Below are 26,681 nucleotides of genomic sequence, written 5' to 3'. Positions count from 1 at the left end.
CTGTACTACTCCCAGCTGTGCTCACAAAGAATGCATTTACCTAAGGATTGCTGTAGAGTTCCATGGCTAGTTGGTTTCAACCCAGTCATTTTTGAACACAGGAAAATATACAGGCCTCTGATTATTATTATTGTTTTGGTGCTTTTACTGAGGACCCTCATGCAATTCTTCCAGTTTGGTAACAGAAAGTCATTAGCACAGTCAGAAATAAACGGGACAAAGAAAGGTACTTGTTTCTAATGTGTAAGGAAGGAAGGGATATCATCTTACCATGACCCAAACACATTTCAGAGAATAAAAAAATAAAAAAGCCTTAAGAAACGATCTTGCCTTTGACATTCAGTAACTACACCACATTCAGAGGCTGTGGTGGCATTTACCAGGTGCTTGCTAACAGTATTTCTGAATGACACCTGAAACAATACTGTGGTTCATTTTCATAACATCAAGGTAAGCAGATATTTGAATCCTGGTGGACAGTAAACACTCTTAAGAGGTCAGATGCATGCTGCAGTTTGTACACATACACGCACTTAAGAGTTTCCAGCTTGAAAGAACGGAAGATCTATCGAAGATTATTTTAGTTCAAATCAGTCTGTCTATATAACACATTTTTTTTTTAAACAAAAGATAGACCAAGATCCATCTCATTAATATGTTCTGAAAGATGGGATGCATATGAATGCATGACATTGACATTTAATCAAGGTATAAAGCAAACAAATATATTTTTCTGCAGTGACAATATATTATGATAGCAAAAATAATCAAACAGGCTCTGAAAAGCAATTTAAAGAATAGATAATAATTGATAAAAGACAATTTAACATAAATACAGCAAAAGCATGACTTGGTAGTACAACTATATCTTAAGTATATTTATTTAGGCTTTCTCTGAAAGAATGGGCCTCTAATATTCAAATAAAAAAGAAAAAAATCCCTCAGACTTGAAAGCCTTTTTGGTAACATTAAAGACTTTACATTTAAAAGGCATCTAAAAAACTTGTTCTCTTTGAAGGGATGCAAATATGACTCCAGGAAACATAGACTAAAGGCTCCTAAAGGATACAGGACTGAAATAAATGCCTTGTGTCTCAAAGCTTCCCAGTGGGAGGAGACAGAAAAGCAGAACATGTGGCCTGAACTGCTGTAAGCCTCTTTCCCCAAAAAGCAAAAGATGATAGCCAAAGAAATGTAGATTAAAAAAAAAAAACACACCACCACCACACAACATAACAAACTATTGTCTACATTTCATGTATGCAATACAAGATGTTTCTGCATTTCATGTATGAAAACAACAGCGGTAGGTCACACAGCTACATTAATATTTGAGGCTTGCTATACACATCTGTGAACTTCACAGAAAACCCCAGTCAGGTCTCACTTGGCTACATTCACTGAGATATGTCCTGAAGTGAAATGAAGATAATTGGAACAAATTACCATGGCAGGAAATGCTACAGTGTTTTTTTCCTATTGAAGGACATACCTCAAGAACTGCAGGTATATAGTTGGCTAGGTCAGGCTATTCTTTTCAACACCTCTCATTCATTTTGATATAGCCCCTGTAAGTAAGGAAGGAGGGTAAAGCAGATAAAGTGGACAAAAGGAGAGAAGAGGAAAGAAGATAAAGAGGACAAAAGAAGCAAAGGGGAAAGAGACAGAGAGAAAAGATAACTACATCAGTAATAGCTGCTGTTGTCTGTACTGTTGACAGCATGGATGCACCTACTCTGTTTCAGTGTGAAAGGAAAAAGGTTACTTACACAGTGCTTGCATGTTCAGCATTGTTCACAGGATTAGTTACAACTAAGGGGCACTGTAAAAAGCTGTTCTTTGTTCCTCACTGCCTTTAAAAATTTATGTGCCACCTCCTTCCCTTGCCTGAAATTAACGCAAGGTTAATTTCACACTTTCCCCAATACAGCATGCAGCAGCGACTGTCTGCTGCTACTGAGTAGCCATCAACCAGGCTACATCTGCCGGAGCAAGCATACCTAGGAACCACTCCTCCAGCAAGACCCACAGGATGTTGGCAGGAGACCCGTGGCAGGGACATATGCACATCAGCAATAGACTGGTTTTGTTTTTTATTTTCCCTGGGGAGAGATGACACTTCACTCTAGGACAGGAAGCTGTGTGATGAACTTGTCTCCTTATCAACAAATAGAAATTATTAAATCAGGCATGCAGTACATCCCTAAACAATCAACGAAAAAGCATGTGTTACTCTAAAGAGTACCTCCTGTCTTTTTCTTTCTTCCTGGCTGATGGCTTCTGATAATCCATTCTTCTTTACCTAAGAAAAAGAAATTTAAATTTTTAACAACTTTTGTAGAAAAATACAACTTAAAAAAACAAACAAACCATGGAATTATCAAAACATTGGACTAAGAATTCAGCTAAAGAATCTGTCCACTTCAGAAAGACAGTAATGAACTGGCAGAAATTAAAAAAAAAGGTCAATAATGTCTGACATTTGACTTATCAAAGAACTAAATAATTTCATTAAAAACTATCCCAGGACACATACAGAACTACTTAGCAAAATCACACACAGTTGAATCATGATCACCCTGCACAACACTCTAGAGAGGTAGTTTGTCGTCCAGAAAATTATTCTGGAGGAACTACAGCTTTACCCTAACAGACATGGCAAAGCCTTGAGTAAATACCCCTGTATTTCTATCCTCAGCCCCACGGTAACGTCTCTCCCCACTTTGTACTCTATAGCCAAATCAGCCAAGACAAGTTTCCCCCAGCTCTCCATATAGAACCCTCCAGTCACAGCCACATTTTTCACAGACAGAAGCCACATGCTTAGCTACCAAATTCCACACTAGAAACCCCTGAAGTTTACTCCTTCCTGGTGCAAATCACATGCATTACGTCATTTAACAGAAAGTGAAGCACCAGGGAGGGACTGACTCCATGCATTTCCTACAGGAGTGTTAAACACAGGACTTCAGATCAGGAGGGTCATCTGCGTATGGCACGGTGGACCAGGGAAGGGGAAAGAGGGCACTGCACAGCACTATACATGTAAGAGATACTGGACATTAGACTTAACAAATGCACGTCTATTCTCTGTTGGTCTTCTCCAAAAAGCTCCTAACATATTATCATCAACAGCTTTCTCTTCTTACTCCAGTTGTTTCCTGGAATTTTAAAGGATATATTATTCCCCTTTTTATACCTGCATAACAGGCACCACTAACATGGACAGCAGGCTCAAGAGTAAAAAGATGGCACAACATTAAGAAATGCTGCACTTTGGTTTGCATGTGCACATGTACATACTTAAAAAAATAACGTAATTGTTCAAGCAATTGTTCTTTTGAACACATGTCACCACAAGCATACACTTCTAAATATCACACAAGAACTAATTAGATACCTTCCTATTAAACTATTAACCTGAAACCTTTAAAGCACTCACTAGGAAGTACAATGTCACTTTTCTTTTGGATGCAGTGGAGGACTTTTCTAAAAATATGCTGACACAGGAAATACCTATGACCATATCCAAGAGATTTCAATGCTTCCTGTTAACACAGCAACTGCAAATTTCCAGTGAGGTCAACGTGGCAACTGCTGTATTCACTTTCAAAAAACTGTAGCTGTGTTTCGTGATTGTTATTTTGTCATATATGGGTGTGTACATACTAAGTACACATATGAATTCATCATACAGGCAAATGGATCAACCTTACGTTCTTAATCAGCGGCAGCACTTCCAAAGAGAAAGAGGCCCAAACATGGAGATTATTTTTGGCATTCTCTGTGAAAAAAAATTCAGTTCCTATTTTTTCAGGTGTACAAAATATTTTAGCTTAAATATTGTAAAAATCACATTTGTGGTACTATACAAGCAAAAACTTAGTATAAGCTAAGAGCACAACTAGAAAGACTACGAGAAGCCCAACACTACAACTGCTAATGTCTTATTGTCACATTGGAGTGCTTTTCTCCAGCAACTCAGTTATGACTGATGCAACCATGGAGACAAGGAGGAAAGGATGGAAGAATGACAGGTTAACTCTGTGGTTATGTACAAGAAGTTCCTCCAAAACAAGGAGGTGCTGCGAGGAACTCACCAGAAAAATTTCTTTGACAAATATAGTAAGTGGTTGCTCCATAAACCAAATTGAACATAAGCCCTTTGATAACAGGAGAGAAACGAGAGCTAATGCAGAGATTAGCCCTGAAGATCCTTGACAGTAAAACCAGATAAGTTTTTGTTTGATACCACGGAGAAGAGGCAGCCATGGAAAGGTGGCAGGGTGAGTGGCTAAGTAAAGCAACTCATGACAGCTTTTTAAATAAATGAGAAAAATCAACACCGCATTGTCCCAAACCATAGAAAGAGATGATCAGAAAAATGAAACACAAGATGACCAAAGCGCAGAAGGAGTTTCGGGTTAGTGAGGCAGCAGTTGAGAGAACATGTAAAATCCTGATGCAGTGCTACAGAAATACATTGAACCTACTGGGCACGAAATGGAAGATTTGATGCTAAAACACACATTTAATATTAAATACTTCAACAGTTATAGGCCTCACCATGATATGGGACATGTGCTTCCAGTGCTAGATCTTAAGAGTATTTTATGATAATCACACCAGCATTGACAGTAGTAATGAAAAGTGAACATGCATCACATTCTCCAGGCTGGACAGTAAGGACATTTAAGTTCAAAGTCCGCCAGTCAGATGCAGTGGCAAACTCCACAACAGATTGCCATGGGAGGTGGTGAGGTGCCTACCTGTGGAGATATTAAAGACTTGACTGGACACAGTCCTGGACAACTTACTCTAACTGACCCTCCTCGCGCAAGGGGATTGGACAAGATGATCTCAAGAGGTCCCTTCCAACCTAAATGATGCTGTAATTCTTAGCATGCACAATAATACATATTGTCATTATCTGTACCAACTGAATGCTGCATTTGTTCGGAAGTAAATACATTTAATATAGCACACAAGTTAATATCAGTGCCTGTGATCTGCTGGAAATTCTTCAAAAATACTGAAAGATACTTTTGGCATATATTTTGGAAATATTGGTTGTTCTCCCTAAATTACTTTACAATGAACAGATGAAGGTTGGAAGGAACAGAGATAGTAGATAAGCTAGCTCTTTACCTAGTCATCTGCTTAGCTACTGATAGCTGTCTAATCTGTAACAGTAATCTAAAGAGGAAGGGGGTTCAAGAGAGGAATTTGAAAGGAACTGCATTTAAATAGCACCCTATTTCAGAGTCTTTAAATGTTCTTTGAAAAGCTCAATCACATGTGCATACACTGCAGGAAGACAGAAGAGCCCCCTTTTTTTATTATTATCATCACAAAGGATTTGACAGCTCCATACATAAAGGTTACAGCACCCCCTCAAATAGAAAGGCTGGTCAGAACTGCATCAGCTGTCGAGCCTGTATGGCCAAAGAAGGAGGAATGGATTCATTCTGATGCCTTTCCCCTTGATTTCCTAGCATAACCACTGCTAACAAATACCCTAAACATAACATATTCTCTTTCTTTCATAACATATGTTGAAACCCAATACTTTGACGTTTTCCAGCTGACTTCCTGTTACAATCACACACTCACTTTTTAATACACATTGACAGAATGTAATTTTTCCAGAGAGTTATAAACACAGACACTGAGATGCAGATTCCCTTTCCCACCCCGGCCCCCAGTGCACTACCTTTTCCCATATACTCCCCACATCCAACCTTGTAAATCAAGTAAAGACACTGAACAAGTTTGCTGTGCTAGAAATTGTAAAGAACAAGATGCTTTATGTAACTGTAAGCATGGAGGAGGAATGGTTCTCTTCCCGAGATGAACTTTATACTATTTTGTTCTCACAACAAATTAGTGTTTTTGAAATTATTATTATTACTGAACAGCATTCCAAAATACCTCAGCTGTTGAACGTTAAACTGCTAGTTTGCCTAGAAGGCAGAAAAAAAAACCCCAACCGATTTGACTTCATTATAAACAAACTTTTTTGCAACATTAAGCAAATTAATTACATTTAAAGCACTTCATTTGTTGAAAGAAAATTTAAAGCAAATCTTTTCAAAACTACATTGTCTTGCCTTCTTTATAAATCCCTCTTTGATTTGATAATTATATTTCAGTATGTTAAACTGGAAAAGATCATCAACATCTGTAAGACAGATCTTCTAAACAATCTAAATAGCCTCAGAAGATCTTGCTGAGGCTTCATAACTAATTTATATGGGACATACACAGCCAATGACCCCAACTGTCAAATATTCTAGGTGATCATGTCATGTAATAATAATCCTTTCCTATGTCACATATAGGGATCAGGATCCACAACATTCTACAAGTTACATAAACAAAAACCAAAAAAACCCCAAACCCTTCATTTTAGGAATATCCCTCCAGAAGCCACAGAAATTATCAAAGGATAAAATTAATCTCAGAAACACAGAATTTTTTTGCAGTTCCTTTAGTCTCAAAATCGTGCATACTAGGAAAGCCTGTAGAAATACCAACTAGTATCGTTAACTTGCCGCTTATTAGCGGGGATGCTAGCAAGATTACAGTACTTATTAAAACAGTTGAATTTTACTTTGTTTAACAATACTACTAAGAAAAAGCTACTGCACATGCTTCATAGACTGCGCTAAGGATAGCGGAATACCACCATCTGCATACTTAGCTTTTATAAAATGGCTTCCATTAAATATATGTAGTCAAATAAACTTAGAGTTGGCTTGCAAAAATTTAGAACAATTCAGCAGAAACTTGTTTTTAACTAACTGAAGCTTTTCTTCAGTATAATTCACTCACACACTTTTTCTTTTTTTAAACACAAATCAGTAAAGTTGTGTCTTTCCCAAATACAGGACCCTAAAATGAACTTTCTCAATTGCATTGCTTTTTATGTAGAACAAAGACCATCAACTGATCAGGATTTCTATGCTGTTCTTACGAAATGAAAAAAAAAAAAAAAAGGACTAAATCCTATTTAAGATTTGGTCCAAACCACTCTGATAGGAAATACAAAGCACAGATTTCACTGAGTTTACATGCTGTTAGGATTTAAACTGGTCTTTTCAGGTTTTCTGACAGTACCTCATCCAGAACAGCCAGATACAGTAACATACATTAGTGTAAACTGTAACTCTTCTAAGGACCTGCATCAGTACAGCTCCCAGCACCCTGTACAGGCAAGGCCTGAGCAGCCATCTCTAGCGACTGTGGGAAGTACGAAGTCAGGGTCTTAAATTTAATGCGCAAACAAAAGAAGCACACTTGACTTTTTTTTTTATCCAGCATAGTTTAAAAAGAAAAATATAATAGAAATGTAACTTAAACTGTAAAAATAGGAAATATTAACTCCTTTGCATTTCATGCTGAATTTTTTTCTTAGTAATTTCAAGTCACATATTCTAACCAGTCTTTTGTGTGGCCACATAAGCCTACAAACACTTGTGCTAGAAAAAGGGAGGTGTCAGGTAACCAGGGAAACTGATTTTGGCAGGAACTTCAGTCTATACCTACTAAATTTGACCGAGAAAAGATGGTTTGTGTTTTCTTTAAGCTGTTGCAGTTACCTTACATAAAACCTAAACAAAAGCTAAATTCAGACCTCCAGATTTGGATTAGTAACATCTGAATAGTTGCAAGCTTGTCAGCAAAAAAATTCAGAGACACCTTATATGTTGGAAGGGAGAAGAAGATGACAAACTTCAGCCAAAAACTCCAACAGCAAGTAAAAAGACTTGCTTCAATACATTCTTAGACACTCTATCTTTGTCTACTTATAGAATGATCAAATACTTACAACGGACAGCTGACTCCATGTTGATCTCAGGGGTTTATAGTGAAAAACAACCTTTTCATCCGATTTCTGCTCTCGGGGCTCAGACTCTTCTTCAGAATCTATGTCCAGAGCTTTTTCTTTATAGTTTTGATATAATACAGCATTTTCTGTAAAACAACAACAGTATGTCATTAATTGCTAGAAAGTTAGCTTAGTTGCTTTCATAAAAATTATAAGTAACATTTAAACAATGAAAGAAATGAAAATGTCAATGTGCCATTCACAAACTCCAAGGGACAAAGATAGTATCTTATTTAGGGTGGACAATGGTGCAGTAGAGTAACAATGGATCACTGTACCACTACCAAAAAGATCCACGCTGACTGAATTAAAGAACAGATGTGTCCTTTGTCAAGAAAAAACAGAAAACAATTTTTTTCTTCCTTGGTTTGCAGTACAATGTTTCATAATTAGCCAGCAATTTAAAAATGGAACACGTGTGCCCGTAGAGCAAGTCACTAATCTGGAGGTCTAGCTATTTTAATCTGCAAGACCATTATACATCCACTACCCATGCCAACTTTTATTCTGTCAGCTTTAAATACCATCTTTGCACTTCACTAAGAGAAGGAAATGATCCAAATTTCAGAAATTTGAGGTCAGAACTATTCCAAATAGAAACTTCAAAGCTTGCTTGAACAAGCATGAGGCCTATGAACCTTGAAACAAAATACACTCATATATTTCAGTACTGCCAGTATTAATTCAGTAATATCAATGGCAAAGAAACACAGGTGTGGAGCACACCCTTTCCATTTCCCAACCTCCTGGACCACACACCCATTTCAAAAGCAGACAGAAAAGGACAGAGAAATTCAAGACCAGAATAACCTACAGACAGATTAAGCAGTTAAGAAAGCAAGCTTTAAAAAGGTACTTTAGAGATGGGCCAGGCTTTGGACAATATCCAATTTTCCCATGCAAGAGAAAGGGGAAAGAAGTGAAAGGTCTGGCTCCACGCACAGCTGCAACTCCTGAGGTCTTACACGGGGCTGGGTGGATCTGTTCCACCTGTTCAGACCATACAGCCCCAGCTGAGTATTAAACATGGTCTGGACTTTTGTATTTGTTCTTTGGAATGTGTCTATATAGTTCATACACTTTTAAGACAGGAAATCGTGCACAGTAACTGAATTCTGAGAGGCATCACAGAAAATGTCATTAGTTGGGATCAGTCCAAGATAAAAGGGAGCCACTGGAAGAGAATCCAGAAAACATCACTAGGAGATAAGAGTGAGAAAAGTTGAAAATAAGAGTAAGACAGGGATTGATGCAAACAGAATAAAGTGGAAAGTTTTGAAGAGACAAGAGGAAAAGGAAGGTAACACCACAGCTTAAGGAGGCATTAAGCAGAGAAAAGCCAAGAGAGTAGCAGTTATTATAATGAAACTTCGATGGACTCATAGCCAGGAAAGAATTTTTTTTTTCTGGTTGAAATATTGGGAAAAGCAGCAACCTTTGCAAAGCCAAGAATTAATGAGTAACATAAAAGAGCAAATAGATGGACAATGTTTTTCTGACACTTAAACTTGAAGCCTAGGTAGCAGGAAAAGGATTACAAAGTCAAGGAATTCACCACCCCGCACCCTAGCCTTATGAGGAAAAGACAGAAATAGCTGCCTGAGCCATAAACTCAGAGAATAACAATTCAGGTGCCTGCTGCAAGTGATGACCCCAAGCCTGTGATGCACAAAAGCCTCATCTTGCATCTGGGAAGAGTCACAGGGAACAGGCAGGAAGGCAGTCCCAGCTGGAGGAACAAGCCTCATCTACGTAATTCTACAGAACTTTTAGGGTTGAGATAGACACATTGATCAGTTCATCTTTTAGGACGGAAAAGAGCTTAAGTTGAAAAAAAGCCCTTCAAACAAAACCCAATTTTTAACCTGCCACACTATATTCTGTAAAATATTCCCTAAAGTATGTCTTGTACCAAACCTACGGTTCCATATTTTAGTCAGCGTACTGAAAAACAAGGTACTTAGTCATTGACTATATATGAAAGAAGCGTGCAAAATGATCCTGAAACTCATTTCACTTGTGATTGAGCATATAACCAAGTCTGTACAGAAAAGGGCTTACCTTCCCCATCAAACGTCCCTTGTCCTTTCAGCATTTTCTTCTGATAATGTCAACAGAAAAGAGACATATACACATTAAAAGAAGAATGCAAAATAACCAACAGTAAGAAGAACTTCTATTTTATTTGATACTTAGGCTCCAAATTAACAGGCCCTAATCTATAAGCTTCTGATGTTGGACAAATATTGATGAAAACAATTGCTTCATCACAGAAAGTGAAAAGCTACTCTAGTTTTCCTTCTCTCATGCATTATTTATATATATTTATCCCAATTGCTTCATTTTTTCTATGTTTCAAAGGCATAGTATACTAGCTTTACAAGAGTTCAGTGAACTTGTAACTCATCCCACTGTAAACGGGCTTTTCTATGAGAATGAAGGTACATGACTGAGCGGCTGTCTCTTTCCATGCACTCTGCAAAGGACAACCACATTAAGTATTTTGTAAACTAACGTCTTGAGACCAAAACAAACCTTTGAAATGAAACAGCTGTTTCGGTGCAACAAGTCCTATGGCCAAAGAAGTTTATTTAAAACAATACTACTAGAAAAAGAGAGTTTTGTGTGTAAAGACAGGACAATGTCAAGTCCTCCTATTTTAAACATAACTTACTGTTAAAGTCTACTACCAAAACCAAACCAAAACAAACCACTACTCAGCAGTAGTTCACAATTTGATCTATGACTATTTCACCACCTGTAGCATTTTCACAAAAGCTTCCATAATATTTAATTTGGCTGAAAATTGTCATAAAGCTGATAATTATTTTAATAGCTACAGCATCAGCCCTTAGCCTCAAGTACTTTGTTACACAATTGCAAAAACTCCACAGAAATCTACCAATATATTTTTTTAAAAGTAACAAATTGTATGTAAAAAGAAGGAAATAGGAGATTACAATTTATGTTCAAGTACAAGAATATTTTCAGTGAGTCTTTATAATTTAATTTTAATACATTAATATTCAATATAAATCTACTAATCCTAAACGATTACAATCACTACTTAAAAACAGGCATTCTGCTTTTACTTGCGGGCACTACAATTAAGGTACAAAAAGATACCTGAAGTGTCCTCCATCAATTTAAAAATCATACTCAGATTTTTAAAAATACTTTAAAAGTAAAGTCTCAGAAGTAAGGGAGGAAGTTTATTTTTCTGTCAGTCTATTTACTCTAGCAGGTAGACTTTATTAAGTCAATGTCTTTTTTTTTTTTTTTTTTTTTTTTTTTTTTTACCCTGTTTGCTCCTTTCTGGGAGACTGGTTTTAAAACATCAATTTGACTGCGGAAAAAACCCCTCGATGTGCTGGGGAATCCAGGAGGAAATGCTACCCAGATTTCAACAGAATCACGTCCCTGAAACCTCCACCACTTTACTTTGAAAACAACACTTGTAAGCGATCTGTGAGACTCATCAATAACTACAAAAAGTTTTGTGGTACCAAAAAGCAAACTGAGAAAAGCCCAGCATTTATGGAACACACAGAGATTGCGAATCACACTCCTGTGGTCTGTACCATTCAAACCAACGCGTCACCGGTCAGCACGACTTACCTTTATCCTCCCCAGGCTCGAAAATTTCTCTTTATCTTCCACAACCGCTTTAAGTATGGGCTGGGACATTCTGTTTTTTTTCTTAAAATTAGCAGAGCCGTCGAAGTCCACGCCGCTCACCACCGCTCTGCGGTAGGACGTCGACCTCAGGCCTCGCCTCAGGGTGCCCGGGCTGTCCAGGTCGCCCTCGGCCTCCTCCTCAGCATCGGCGACCAAGGGCAGGCTGAGACTCTCCACCATGCTGCGGACCTTCAGCACCCTCCTGCTCGTCTCCGCGTTCTGGCTGTTGGCTTTGCTCGTCACCTTGATCTCAGAAGCCAAACTCTTGGGGATGATCTGCTGCGTGCCCACCTTGAGAGCGGCGGGGCTGTTGGTGCTCAGCACCACGGGCTGCTCCTGAGGGGACGCGGGCCTCTGAGGAGCTCCGCCTTGCTCTGGGGACATCGCCGGGGATACCCCGGGGGGCCCCGGCGGCACTTTTTCTGCTATTTTGGTAAGCCGGTTGCATTGCGGGGGCAGCGCGTTGCTGTTAGCGGGGGAGGGCGCGTCTCCCGTCGGTGAGGGCTGGGGGCTGGATGTAAAAACAATCCGCTCCTGCCGCGGGGTAAGCGCTGACGGGCTGGAAATCATCAGGGGACGGCCCAGTTGGCTTCCCGCTGAGGTAATGGTGCCGTTGGCAGTAAAACCGACAGAACTGTTCGAAACCAGAGCCAGCAGCGGGGAGGACCGCTCAGGGGACAGCTCGGGGGAGGCGGCTTTACCGGCTGGAGGTTGTGCCTTCCCGTTAGCCACCGATCCCACGCTGGAGTTGAAGAACGAGGGGCCCCTCCGGAGCGCTCCGCTACCCGGGCAGGTGCTGACGGTGCCGGCGGGCTGAGTCACGGTGAAGGTGCACCTGTCCTCCACGGGAAAGTCGGTGAAGAGCACCCCGTTGGCGCTCTGGTACGACTGGGGCCGGGGTTTGCTCCAGCCGCGGGGCTGCGGCCGAGGGGTCGACCTCCTCTTCCAGCGCGGCGCCGCGCTGCTGCTGGAGAGATCCGCCTCGCCCTCGTCCATCGCCCGCTCCTCGGGGCCGCCGCCACCTCAGGGCGGCGGCAGCTCCTCCTGCCCGCCGCCGCTGCCCGCCGCCGCCCGCTCCCTGCAGTTCGGCAAAGGGGAAGCAAACGGCACCGTTCGTCAGGCCGCGGCAGCCCCACCGGCGCGGCGGGCGCCGGGCCAGCGCGGGCCGGGCCGCGGAGGAGGGGAGGGGAGAGGCAGAAACACCCCCGGCTCCCACCAAGTCCGCGCTTCCCACCGGCGGGCGGGGGCTGCCGCCGCTCCCACCTGCGCGGAGCCCGCGCTGGGCTGCCCGGCCCCGGCGGCGGGGAGAGGAGGGCCCGTTCCCGGTCACGGTCCGCCCGCCCGCGGCGCCCAGGGCCTCACCTCATGGCAGCGCCCCCCGGGGGCTGGGGGACACGGCAGCCTCCCCGCCCCACCTGCGGCTCGGCTGAGGCGGAGAGTGGCGCGCAGCCCCACAGCAGCCCTTGCGGCCAGCGGCAAGCTGCCCCGCCGCGGCCCAGCCCCGCCGCCCGGCCCCTCCCCTGCCCTCCGCCCCCGGAGCGCGGGCCTGTGCCCGGCCGCGCAGGTAGCGAGCGGCGGGACGGGAGGGGCCGGGCCCGGCTGGCAGGGAGGCTGAGCCCGCGCGGCTGCGGAGCGAGGTAGCCCAGGCAAAGCACCTTGGCCGCGGCTCCCGGGGGAGCCCGGGACTCGACAGGAGTGACTGGAGTCACCCCTCGGCAAAAGCGGAATTAATTTACCTCGGTGTTAACTCGTGTGCAGTGCGGGCTGCCCCCGGCAGGAACGTCATCTAGGCCAGCGTTGGCGGATGGAGAAGCAGACCAGCCTCCAGGCACTCGGGGCCTTTTTGCAACCCATTGAGAGACATTGAGGCGCTGGAGCATGTCTAGAGAAGGGCAGTGAAGCTGGTGAGGGGTCTGGAGCACAAGTCTTATGAGGAGTGACTGAGGGAGCTGGGGGTGTTCAGCCTGGAGAAAAGGGGGCTAAGGGGAGACCTTATTGCTCTCTACAACCTGAAAGGAGGGTGTAGTGAGGGGGGGTCGGTCTCTTCTCCCAAGTAACAAGCAATAGGCTAAGAAGAAACAGCCTGAAGATGTGCCAGGGGAGGTTTAGGATGGATATTAGGAAAAACTTCTTCACTGAAAGTGTTTGTCAAGCATTGGAACAGGCTGCCCAGGGAAGTGGTAGAGTCACCATCCCTGGAGGTATTTAAAAGAGGGGTAGATGTGGTGCTGAGGAACATGGTTTAGTGGTGGACTTTATGATCTTAAAGGTCCCTTCCAACAAAAACAATTCTATGATTTTAACCCGTGCAGCTCCTAACAATGACAGCCCCGGTCTTTTCGCTGGAGGAATGCACAAGTACCCTCTGTGCTGGGAAAACGTTTGATTTTATCCTTGTCAGGAGCCATGTGTGGCAATGCCATCACTCCCTGTATTCCACCCCAGCTGTGCCCACCCCTCTGCACACACACCTGCTTGATCGTCAGGAAACGAGGGGCTTGGCCAGCTGAGACTGGCTCACCGGCTGCCCATGTCATGGAGGAAAGCTAGGAAAAGGTGCATCTTTTTGGTAATAAAATAGGACACAAACCGTGAATCTGCTGGGAATTCTGACAAATGACCTCACCCTGTAAAAACTGTGTTAATCTTGGCCTTCAGCCTCAGATTTTCTGCCATCCCAATTAGTGGTGAAATATTCAGGTCGTTTACACCTGAGTGACCTTCAGGAAGCGAGGGGGTGGGGGGGTGATGCCTTTGTTAGGCTGAAGGTGTTTCCTCCCACCTGGCTGAAAGGGCGCTTTGTGTTCATTGCCTGCAAGATGCCAACTTGATTTCTCCACAGATTTTAACTGAAAAAGAGTAATACAAAAAGCTTTGATGTGGAGATTGGGCCTGCAACACACACCAGCAATACCCTATGGCAGAAGCCTTGCCAGTGGAGCCCTGCGACCCAGCAGCCACTCCGGGGTTCTGTAGGACCAGGGACCACCTGCAGGGGTTTGTAGGAGAGTTCTAGGGGTGTGAAGCTGGCCCTGTGCATCTGTGACACAGGCGGTTCCTGAATGAGGGAGGAGAGCTCTGTCCTTGGGGTAGAAAAAGCACACAGATGGAGAAGTTCAAGTTGCTGTGGTTGGCAGGGGTAAGGGGTCGTTCGTTTCCCTGAGAGTATGTTGAACCAAAAGCCCCACCGGATTTCTACTTGGCAGATGCCAAATCATGAACTGATACTTAGGAAGTCTGAAAGCTGAGGTGATGATCATGTTTGTTATAGGAAAGGAATTTAATTAGAAAAGAGGAGAGAACTGTAACAGAGAGAAGGGCTTTCATCAGACTTGATGGCAAACTGTGTTGCAAAGGCTGTTTAACCAAGTCCCCTCTAAACATATGCATGAGTATGGAATCGGAGGAGAAAGGGCCAGGGGTAGCCTCACACAGGCTACAGTCCACTCTGGTGCATCAACACATGCCTAACTTTGAGAGTGCAAATTTTCCAACTCAAGTTCAACAAGATAACAGGCTTATATAAAGATGGGCACCCACTTAGGCTCCTGGCTAAACTTGAAGGGAGAAGTGCCATAAAAAAAATTGTTAGGTTTTCAGTTGTTCTCTCTAGACTTGCAGGAGTTGGTACGTCACTGAATCAGAAAAAGAGCAGATTAAAAGTGCTCTATTATCTTTTTAAAGATATTAAAAAAAATTATTTATACTAAGCCTTTTTAGTAGGTAGTAAACAATCAGAAAAAAAAATATAGAAGAAAATATAAGGAACAGCCAGCCACGTGTATGCACACATAAACTTCAGATGTATGAACTCTTCTGCCAGAAGAATCCAGGAAAATCAAAAATCTTACTGAAAATAACATAAAGCAAAGCACAATGAAATTAAAATTGACAAATTTGTCTGTCTCACAAATGAGACAAAACTTCAAATTGCCATACCAACTTCAAACAGTCAAAGCACACAAGGAAAAGCCACAGGCATGGCCAAAAACGGTAGTTCAGTCGTCACTTCAGATTTCACAGCCTTATGAATTAATTATAAAGAAAATTCACACACAGGATTATTTCTAAAATTATCTCTCAACTTTCCACATGAAATTGTCAAGGAATTGGATATAGTTGCAGCATATTACTTAAGTCATAAATCCCAATTATTAATAACTGAGGTAATCAGCTTTTACAAGATTATTCTCTTACACGTACTTATTAACTATGATGCAATTACAAGAATAATTTTTGTTTCTGAACAGCCACCTCAGTGTTCGATTTCATACACAGTGAAAAAGAAATAAAACCCTTACAATAAAATTGCCATTGTAAAAAAAGTAAAATCAACTGTATAATTTAAGAGAGGAAGGAAATTTAAATGTAACACCTCATACAAAGCAAGGTCTCAGTATAAAATCACTGAGGTACTTTTCTAGAAGTGAAAAAACATGAAATGAAGTACAGGCAGGGAGAGTGTGTCCTGTAGGGCTGCTACAAAGCACAGTCGCTTGCCAAGTGTAACACCTGAAAGACTGTACACCCCGTGATGTGGAGGGAAGAAATCTGCCAGTAAAGCTTTCAGCCATGCCTTCACAGCAATCGGGTTAATCCAGTTAATGACCTTGAACATTTACTAGTGAAAATTTTAAGTCAATCCACCATTTGCTTGCTACTACAAAAGACCTAAGAGCTAGTGTTACGAATTTGCACCAAACCAGAAAGCATTTCTATACCTGCTTGCCACTAGACATTCCTTGATATCCAGAAGACTATGTTTATCATAACCAGTGTGAGACAGAGAGAGATTAGAAGACATGCACGGATATTTTCAGTGGTCAATGTGGTGATTCCCTGAACAACTACCAAGGAAGACGGAGGATTATTCATCTTTTCCCCACATCCAAATCAAGAGCATACTTTTCCTCTCTGTGAAATCAGAGAGAGAAAGCATTAGTGAGACTCTGGCTTTGTTTGTGAATTAAATGTCTGTGCTTTGCAGTCCCAAATGCAGTGCTCGTTGTATGCATTCTGTAGGATAATTTTTAATAGATGACAGTGTAATCACTATCATACTCTACATATTTTAGGTATATTAAATACACCATTTTCTTCTCTCCCTCTCCAACTCAGTACGGCACAATTATATCTTGTCACTTAGACACAAATGAGAGATTCTCTCAAGGTAACAAGCCAACAAGTAATAGTAAGATTAAACATAGCTTTGGAGACATTACAGGTTTTAATATATAACTTATTTTAAGATCTTAGTGTAAAGATCAAATGAAGATTTTCATGTTGGGACTGTGCTTTCTGGCAAAAAAACAGAAGAGGAAGAAAAGTACTTGGACACTTTGTATGTTCAATTTCAGAAACATTTAAAATCTATAATGAAGCTCAGGGCTGTCTCTCTGGTGTGTGCTCGGCTATAGCTCTTCGACCTCACAAATACCTAGAGATATTCAGGAAACCCCTGTAATTCAGCGTTTTAAAATAAACTGACTTATTCTGTTTGCTGTATCAGTGCTGCTTAATTCACACTTTTATCAGTCCTCTCTATCTCCTGGTCACTTTAGGGTGTAAGGAGGTGTGAAAGGAGAACCTGTGTCACTGGAAACTGACTGCAGCAGAAATAATTCCCATGCATGTTCTGTGGGTAGCATTACTTTGGAAACTGTCCTTCCCAAAACCAGGTCCCAAACTAGCCATGCCCCTAAAACTGCAGACCTGTGCAGATGAGTTTCACCGCTGTGCGGGGTCTGCAAGTCTTTCGCTGCCACCAGCCTCCTGCAGTTGGCTTTTTCAGCAACATCTGTCCCCTTCAGTGCCTACAAGCAGAGGTGAAGGGGATGAAATGGCTCTACGGGAAATGCCTATCTGATGTTTAATCTGCAAGGAAATCGACTCTATGTCCCATCTGTATTAAGTGGCAGCTATGAAATATTAATATAAATAACATTCTTTTTAAACTTCTCTCTTCATGACTTGGGGCAGTCTGTTTATGGTCAGCTGAAAAAGAGCCAACTGTTCTCGGAAGATTAGTGCAAGTCTCGATCTCATAATTAGCATGCATGAAGGAATAAGACTCTTACTGTCTCACAAAAACCCTACCACAACAACAGGAGTGACAGAGGTCACCACAAACTAAAGAAAAGACGAGATGCAAGTGTGATGGAGCCAGGCCACTGGTGAAATACTTCTGTTACTGTTTTCTCCACTCTGGCAGGGACATGAACTGCAAGGCAGTGGAGCTTCTTGCCAATGAGAGTAGCAGAATTTTACTGAAGAGGACACTTGTTACTCCAGCAACACAGGCGGTCTCAATGTGCTTACAGCCATGCCACGTAGACACCCACCCCCCTTTCTTTTCTATACAGCTGTAGACTGTGAGAGATTTCACTCTGAATAATGCCCAGCTAAATTTTAACTATAGATGAAAGACAGCAGAAGATCAGTTCTTTATTTCTGTTTTCCTCTTAATTGTTTTTGCTGTCGTTAAAATAATCAGCACTAGTAGAAAGCTTTGCAGCATGAACTAAAAGCTTTTAGGGTAAAAACGAATCACATTAATGCTCATGGAGTATCAAAGTTGAAACAAGATGCTATTTCTAGTGTTAAACTGGGATGTAGCTTGTAACAGAACAGCAGAAAAAGAGTAAGAAAGAATGAGTACCCTGAGAAACATGACTAATGATTGAGGTACTGCTACCTCTTTGATTCTTATAATGGAAGTTATGAATTTCTTGTCTACATTATCATAAAAATAACCCTCTGTTTACTAACACTTAAGCTGATATTACTTCACCAGCAGTCTTTCCTGATAATGTGTCTTCATTTACTGCATCAGAAGTGGGTCCAGAGATCAGTTCTTCCAGTTTTAGGATTTCATTTACATGTTTGAAATTCTGACAGTGAATTCCATCTCAATAATAGAGGTGGAATCTAAGAACATCCTTTCTATAGGACAACAGTTAAGGAAAAGTCTCTGAAAAAAATGTAGATATAAACTCTTTTAACTGATTACTATAGTTCATAAGATGTTGCTATTTAAACAGCAGGAAGATAAGGTACTTCATACATTTCCTAACAAAAGGATTGAAGCATTGCTTGCCATAGTTGAAGACATTTTGTGGTTGCTATTAGAAACTAAAGAAAGCTTGGGAGCCTGCAAAAACATGTCTTTGCAGCTAAAGGATGCTATTTCCTATGTCTGCTCTTTCTTTCTTCCTTCTTTGTCTGCATGTTGCACAGAAAATGCCTGAACAAGTGACAGGAGGAAGAGAGGATATGTCTACAAAGAGCTGCTTCTTATTCTTTTAGTTCAGGGGTTTGGGAGGTTTTTTGTGTTGTTTTTTTTATTTAAGGAATGAACATTCTGCACCTACAGAAATTAAAAAAAAAAAAAAAGAGAACCGCTGTGTTTTTGATCTACTTCCTTAATGATGGGTAATAATTTATGCTTTTGATTCACCATTGTCACTCTTTGCAGTCGGAGCCAGAGAGTCACCTGATGCGCAGCCCCTTTCAGGCCGTGACTATCCAGCCTTTGCTGTGTCGCTGGACTTGGCCTGTCCACCCTGCAGCTTCAAAGCCTCAAGTGGGATGTGGTTACACTTGCCCACTGCTGATTGCTGAACCTATGTACCAGGTAACTCCACAGGACCCCTCTGAACGCAGTCCTGCAGTCTCTACAGCTGGGGTTGCTGTTATAAATGGAGGCTGAAATTTTCAAACCTGAATCTCTCAGGTTAGACACCCAAGCCCTATTTAATGGCTTACCTAAATTGGGCTGGTTTTCAGAAATGCTGAACCTGGTTTAGTTTCAAACAACTGGACAATTGATTAACCAATGCACCAGATTTCCCCTTTGCTGCATTAAAATGCTAGAATTTTATGAATGCCATAGCAACAGAATCAGAAAATGAGGAAATCTGGAGTGTGAGGCATAGAAGCTTGTATCTTTTTTTCTCTAATGAGCTGAAACTCTGAAGTGTGCCTTTCCTCCTTAAATTCAAATTTCCCATTTGTACTCTCTACATTCAGATTCCACGCTTCACTTAGCGCTTCTTGGCTGAAGTTCCTTCAGTGGAAACTATGCATCAACGCATGCATAACGGGTGAGATCCTGATTCTGTGAAAGGCTGTGGGAGTTTTATTATTGACTTCAACAAGACCATGATTTTGGCTCCAGTAGGACTAATTGGATCTGAATAACCGTGAGGTTGATAGAATTCCCTGATCTACTTAGTGAGAGGCCATTCTCACATTTCACTAGTCCTTCTTACATGGCAGTGTGGTATGTACAATATATTGCCCAAATAATGTGCAAGGAGTCTTTCTGTAATAATTTTTTTTGGCCAATAGCAGCATATATAAGATTGTTCCTTTCCTAAACATTTTGAAAAAAGGGCACTTCTTCTAATATCTTTCCTCTTCAAGCTATTAGAAGTGTTCCAAATTCAACTCTGAACCCACTAATTAGCTCAAGTACATTTTAATAAGCGGGATTTAGTCTGTTGTTGTGTGTGCCAAAATTTAGCTATATGGTTTCTCTAAGATCAGGTTTATCAAAATTGTCACCTTTCCAGTCAGATTCATGCTCTTATTTTCTAGCAGTCACTTAAGTGTTCTTCTCATTTGGGAATACTTTCTATTGTATTATCTAAGTCCTTTCTTAATCCCTCACCTTGCCTGTGGCTTATTTTCTAACCTACCTTCAAAGTTCATTTATATCTCTGCTTCTCAAAAGATCCTTAAAAATGAAAAGACACACCCCAGACTGAACATTCCATTTTCTCATCCCTTACACCACCATTTTCAGAACCGATTATCTTTCTTCTTCAGACAATAAGCCCTTATGAAATAATTTTGATCATTCACATCTCTTAAATAACTTTGTGTTAATTAACACAGGAGACTATTAATAGTGAACACAATTAGATATGCAATGCAATCTCTTAAAAGTACTTGTCTTACTACCTGCTCAGCTTGAGTGCTGTCATTGCACTTTACTCTGCTGGTAAGAACCATTCTCCCCAGCTTATTGTCAAGTCATGAAGACATACATGATGTGCCCATGACCGGCCAGGAGTCATTATATAAAGAAGGATTGGTCAGGGAGTCATACACTTCAGCCCCACTTCTGCTACATCACTGCTGCAATAAGAAATATAAAACTGGCAACACCAGAGCTTTCTGTTGCTTAGTCTCTCTCCTGCACAAAGGAGATCTCCAGCTGTCCCTTCAGATCTCCTTTCTGACAGCCTGTGCTCAGTGCAGATGAGTAAAAGCAATAGCGGAGAATCTAGGTTTATTTTCAAACACAACTTCACTAGCACTACATCTCCCATTGTAACAGATACCAGGAAGTACTTCCTCCTGCAGCAGCAATGCATTGGTGAATGTCTCAACAGATGGAGATGGCAATATGCTTGCACAGGTCTCAGCACCACAAAGTGTTACAGAAGCACAATTTACAAAGCACATCTATTGCATGGTTTGTAAATGGTAGTTCTGACAATTGAAATTCTAGAACTGCAGTCATGCAGTCATGAGGAGGACAAAGAGGAGAGGGGGTATGTAAAAGAGAATATGGCAGGAGAGAACAGAAAGACCTTCAGCTGAAACAACAGCAAGTTAGAAGCACAGTGAGAAGTCTGAGAATTCATACGCTTCTAACAAGACTAAAAAGAAAGAACATGGGGGGCAGAGACACTTAGTAAGCCAAGAACAGAACAGAATCCCAAAAGAGAAGAACACTGGATTCAAAAGGAAGCAAAAAAAAAAGAAGTGGATAGACAAAAACCGTTTTGCCAAAGGCCTCTGTCTGAAGAAGAACAGCTAGTCCACTCTGCCTAAGCAGTAAATTTGGCCAAGATTACTAATTTTATCTATGAAACAAGTCCCCATAGACAAAACATTTTAACCGCTTTTCAGTTGGTTTCAAAATTAGTAACAGACTAATTTTACCCTAATTTTATCAAGCTGAAGGTGATCAAGACCTTGAAAAAGGCATTCTTCCAGAGAGGCAATACTGGACCCAAAATAAGCAGAAACCTTGCCCAGCATAGCTGCTGTGGAGCATAAGCTGTTTTATAAATGTTAATAAAGAGTCTAAATACTTTTCAAGTTACTCTGAAAAAACTTATCATGAGAGTAATGTGAACTTATTTATTCCAGCAGGTCAGCTGGCCGGCATGCATAAGCGTGGGCCTAACAAAGAGCAGGCTGCTCAGCAGTGTCAAGTCCACATACTTTACCTAGTTGGGAAGAGCTTTAATAGGCGAGAGCCTTTCTCAAAGGACGAGGACTTACTTAGCTGATTTCCACTGACTTTGTGGCCTTACAAGTACTTAAAACTGGAAGCGAACATGGCACTAGCTTGATGGCTGAGGAAACAGAACCGGAGCTGCCCTGAATGTGCCAGGACACCACCTCGGACATTTTCATGATCCATTAAGTGGAGCAGCAACTGTGGGCAGTGCTGGTTTTCAGACAGCTTTAAGGTGCTGGAAAAAGTAATTTGAGCTAGTACACGGATTGAGACTTCTCAGTGGTTTTACAGCATAGGTGACAATGCTCTGTGGTCTTCTGAATGATTAGAAGGAGCTCTGTGGATTGTGGCTCCTGTTACAACACTGCTTATATTTGTATGTGGTCTTACTGTGCTTTGGATTTTTAGTTTTACAGGCTGATATTTTGTATGGATTTTTTTTAATGTTGAATTATGTGCATCTGGGGTATAGAAAAAAAAAGGTAAGAGTGGATTAAGGTACGCACATATACAGCAAGAATGTTTCTTCACAGCTTTCAGAAAGTTTTGCCTGGCTCCTTCCTAGCCAGCTCTGTGCTGTTAGATACATGTCTGGATTCATGTGTGGTGTCAAAGTGTTTATGTTTCATTTACAGTTTTATTCAAATTTTCTCAGGAGATGAAAGACAAAGTGGCTGAAAATATTTAAAAATGCAGTCTGAAAGCAAGAGAAAAAAAATTTAACATTTGTGTCATTACTTGGAAAACCTAAAAAGAGAACTGCAAGCAGCAGTTTCGTCTATGATACTGTAAAGTGCTTCCTGTTCTTCTTGTTTCTGCATGTTCTTTCTTTCTTAAAAAATTGGACAAATAAGAAAAGAGATACTCAATTGCTGGCATCCTCTGTCCTACAGTACTGAATTAACCTGGCACTTGTCAGGCCAACATTTCAAACTACTACACTGCAGCGTCAGTGTGTTCACTGACTGAACTGGAGGTTACTGAAGCAATGGATAACATTCCCAGGCAATGTTATGATGTGGTTTATGTTCTTGGCTTTTTCAGTGATAAAAGGCAGAAGCTAGAAGGAAATAGAGAACATGTTTCTCTCTCTAAGAGAAAAAAAGAATGTGTGCTACAAGATAGTTTACCTAGCTTGATACCTACTTGCTCTGTATCATAATTAATCAATTCTTCAAGTAGCAATATAACCAAATAAATTATCTTAGTCATCTCACTTTGAGTTGTATAGGCTCCTTGATAAAAGCAACTGTTTTTAAGACCCAGCTCAGGGATGTTAAATATCAGATACAAATGCTTGCAAGTGGTGAATTCTCATGTGCTGAAGGGGAGAAAATGTTCATTTTTGTCAAGCAAGATGTTTCTCCATCAAGATACATTTTATGGATTTTACTGTATGCTAGTTTGCGTGTGCCTTTATGGACTTTTGTGACTTGGCAACAATCATGCAGTAAAGCTCACGGGAAAGGAATTTGGTCTTACATTACACTCTGAGCGATGGCACAGTCCACACCTCTTGAGCTGTGTAACTAATAATTCCTTATGATCTGTTCAGTTAAGCCTGTCCAAACTCCTTTGTAAATACTCCTAAATGAGTTTACTGATTTAGAATTAATTTTTAAGCTTATTTTATACATGCCAAGTTTACATAGATTTAAGTACATCCAATGGGTATACAATAAAAATTATAGTTCATCATGTACAATTGGGATGTAGAGGGGAGTCCTTCAGTAGCTTCAACACTGAATTTAGGTCGTCTAAAGAAACAGAAAAGTGCAAATCAACTATCATCCACTATAAAAAATATGACAGCTTTTTTTTTACTTCATTTTTTTTAGTGTGATAAAAATAAATAACTTCTTAGAGGAATTAACGATGCGTAGAACAACTTAAAACACTAAATAAACATACGAAAGTTTGCTGTAGAACATAAAGACGTGCATTTGCCTTAACAAAACAGACAGGTGATCCTTCCTCTTGTACCCTGATTCTCTTTTCTTTGCTGTTGATGTTTAACTTTATTCCTCGTAATGGTAACATTCACTGTAGTACCTCAGACTATGAGGCAACCGATTCTGAAATAGCCATCTTTTGCATTACTGTAAGCACTTGGCACCAAAAAGTCACAAGAACTGGAAATACAGATCCTATCTGAAGACAAGGCAGAAACATTTGACCAGATACAGAATACTAATCACTGCTGTGTAGGTTATTAACCACTACCGCATATCATAAATGCTCCAATCGCCAGCAGCAGCCACCTGGCTGCCACTGAGGGCAGACTCCAGGTGCGCTCTGTAAGAGACCTTTGGCAGACATCAGCTGTATTCATGATAGCTGCATCAATAGTCCATGACAGTGTACAGGGAACAAGTCTAGATGTCCCTTTCTAACTTGGCCACGTTGGTAATGATAATCAAAACCTTTTGCAAGGAGTTTGAAATAAACTGTTTTCTGCCATAGGTGAGCAGAGGGCAGTTTAGTCAAGGCATTGGAAGCCTCTTCACTCATTTTAGTAGGCTTTGCAATGGAGTTTTTTTGCATGGTCTCAGTCAGAATAGCCTGCTAGGTGTCAAGCGACAACTAATCAGTAATTTAAAGTTTAAAAAACCATTCCCAAATCTCCTGAGAATTCCAAGAGAAATACTTAAGCCAGAAGTAAGAGACATTAGAAAGGACAACCAGCTGCAGATGTTCTTATCCTTGTGAGTGAAAACCTAGAAATACTTGAAATACTCCAGATAGTTATGACTGGCCAGCAAACTCCACAGCAACTATATATCTTTGTTTTAAGTAAACCATTAACAGAACAATCCAATCACAATGATAAAAACCACACTAATATTCTTGGACTAAACTACTTAACTGTAACAAGTCATCCAAAACTAAAGCTATAAAAATTGAGACGCTTCCAATAGAGGAAAAAACATATGAAGGCTTCTATGACACAAAATTTTTGAAAGCTGATCTTTGAAACACAGGAGGTTTATTAGAATTACACTGTCTCACAACAAAGAGGTCTGCTTTAAAATTTAAGTCTAAAAATAGTGTTTCTCACAGTCCTGCTTTGAGTGAAAGATTTATTTAAATTACAGTATAATTAGAAACCTTTCTTTGCCCTTTGCAGAGTCAAATTCTGATTATTAATTACCCATCTGAGTCAATTCATGGTTATGATTTCAGAAAGAAAACAGTATTTTAACAACACTCCATACCTGGTTTAATAAACTCCTTGCATTATTGCACTTGGAGGCATTTTAAGTACAAATATATTTGGCATTATATGCACTGTTTATATTTTGATCCAAGTAGTTTTGTGGGGAAAAAAAAATAAAAAAAAGGTTTCTCAGTTCTCCTCTATTTTATGTCACCACACACAGAGTTCAAAAACAGCAGGGAAATCAAGTCTTCAGTTTAAAAATCTGGACTTGTTATGCAAAGTTCTATACAAATAGGAAATTAATATGGAAAGGGAGAAGGTAATGATAAGGAAAATATTTCTTTCTAGTTTCATGCATCTTAATCCTGCAAGACCTTGCTTGTATAAATGCCATACAAATAATTTTTTTCCACGTTTCAGTTAATTGCACAGTCTTCAAAAAATTAGAACATCAGGTTGTAGCTACTCCGCTCCTTACACTAGATGATGTCTGTTTCAAAAGATCAGCCTGAACTATCTCAAGTCTTATAATTCACTTTTTTTTCATAATGTACATTTCCAGTTCTTTTTTTCCTTGGAGGAAAGCACAATAAAAGTATGGCCTTAATCCATTAAAAATATGAAATCAGATTTTAAAATTGCAAGCCTTTGGCTCCATCCTTGTAATGGGAATTTCATTCATGTGATAATACATGCCTCTGAGATCTTGTTGGCAGCCCTCACCATGCTTAAGAGAGGCCAGCAGGAGCCAAGCGACACGGTAAATCCCCTGTCCTTACTCTATCAGCGTGTAGTGGAAACATGGCCACAGGCCATACCGAGGGCACTGTACACTGGTATTCATCTCAGAAACAGGAAGGAGGGATGCGTTATTTTGGGATGAACATTTAAACACTGCTTTTATTTACATACTTACATTACTAAATTATTTGGGCATTTTAGACACAGAAATATATATATGTTTATATGCACATATTTTTTTCCCTAGTGATCTATTTTCCTTCTGTCCACAACCACCAAATGCATCCACAGCTGCCTGGCTTTCCCAGACTAGCTTTCACATGAAGCTCTGCTAAAAAATAACAGAGAGGCAGGCTCAGAGAAAGGTACCCGGACAGGAGCAGGGACAAGGAGTGATGTCACTGCACTGCTCCTGACACTTACAGAAAATGCACCAAAGCTGAAAGCGCAGACCAAATGGCCACATCCCGTTTACCAAGGATGGGACCACTGGAGAAGCTGTAAGCAAGCTGTACAGAATGGATTCAAGAGGCCCTTGGCAGGGCTGTAAAGGCATGTGAAAAGTCCCCTGTCGAATGATACAGCAGTCCCAAGGGGAAATAGAGCTGAAAGGGGAGCTCTGGCTTTTTGCCTGTTCAGCTCTTGCTTTCTTTACTCAGACAGTTAAGAGAGGTGCAAAACAATGCCAAGCACGTTGCTTAGCAAGTTAAAGTTAAAACTAGTTCTTTTCTTCTTTTAGCATGTTTATTTTCATTAGTACCTGTATGTATTCATATATTCACATATACTTTTCTTAAAAAGTTAGTTAGCTTAGAAATCACTCTGTCAGATTATTTTTCGCAACCCACCATTGCTAGTACCTGCATGCCTTGCATACTTCTAAACCTGCTGGATAGGGCAACTGAGGTTAAGGATATTTGATAGACTATCAGCATAAATGTACAGTACACGTT

General features: G+C 40.8%; 1 protein-coding gene across 1 annotated transcript in view; it reads right to left on the bottom strand.

Annotated features, from left to right (window-relative positions):
• ARHGEF26 (Rho guanine nucleotide exchange factor 26) overlaps window positions 1-13,029 on the bottom strand; it is a 55,926-nt gene extending 42,897 nt beyond the window's left edge. Inside the window, exons 1-4 of the mRNA XM_054206306.1 lie at window positions 11,510-13,029; window positions 9,953-9,992; window positions 7,832-7,977; window positions 2,246-2,302 (exon numbers count right to left, since the gene is read on the bottom strand). Of these exons, the coding sequence (XP_054062281.1) occupies window positions 2,246-2,302; window positions 7,832-7,977; window positions 9,953-9,992; window positions 11,510-12,565 (1,299 nt within the window). The 5' untranslated portion in view covers window positions 12,566-13,029. The remainder of the gene's footprint in view (window positions 1-2,245; window positions 2,303-7,831; window positions 7,978-9,952; window positions 9,993-11,509) is intronic.
• Window positions 13,030-26,681: the final 13,652 nt, after the last annotated feature.

This window comes from Rissa tridactyla, chromosome 6 (assembly GCF_028500815.1).
Source record: "Rissa tridactyla isolate bRisTri1 chromosome 6, bRisTri1.patW.cur.20221130, whole genome shotgun sequence".
NCBI classification, from domain to species: Eukaryota; Metazoa; Chordata; class Aves; order Charadriiformes; family Laridae; genus Rissa; species Rissa tridactyla.
The sequence above is the reverse complement of the archived record's forward strand: the minus strand, read 5'-3'. Positions and strand labels throughout refer to the sequence as shown.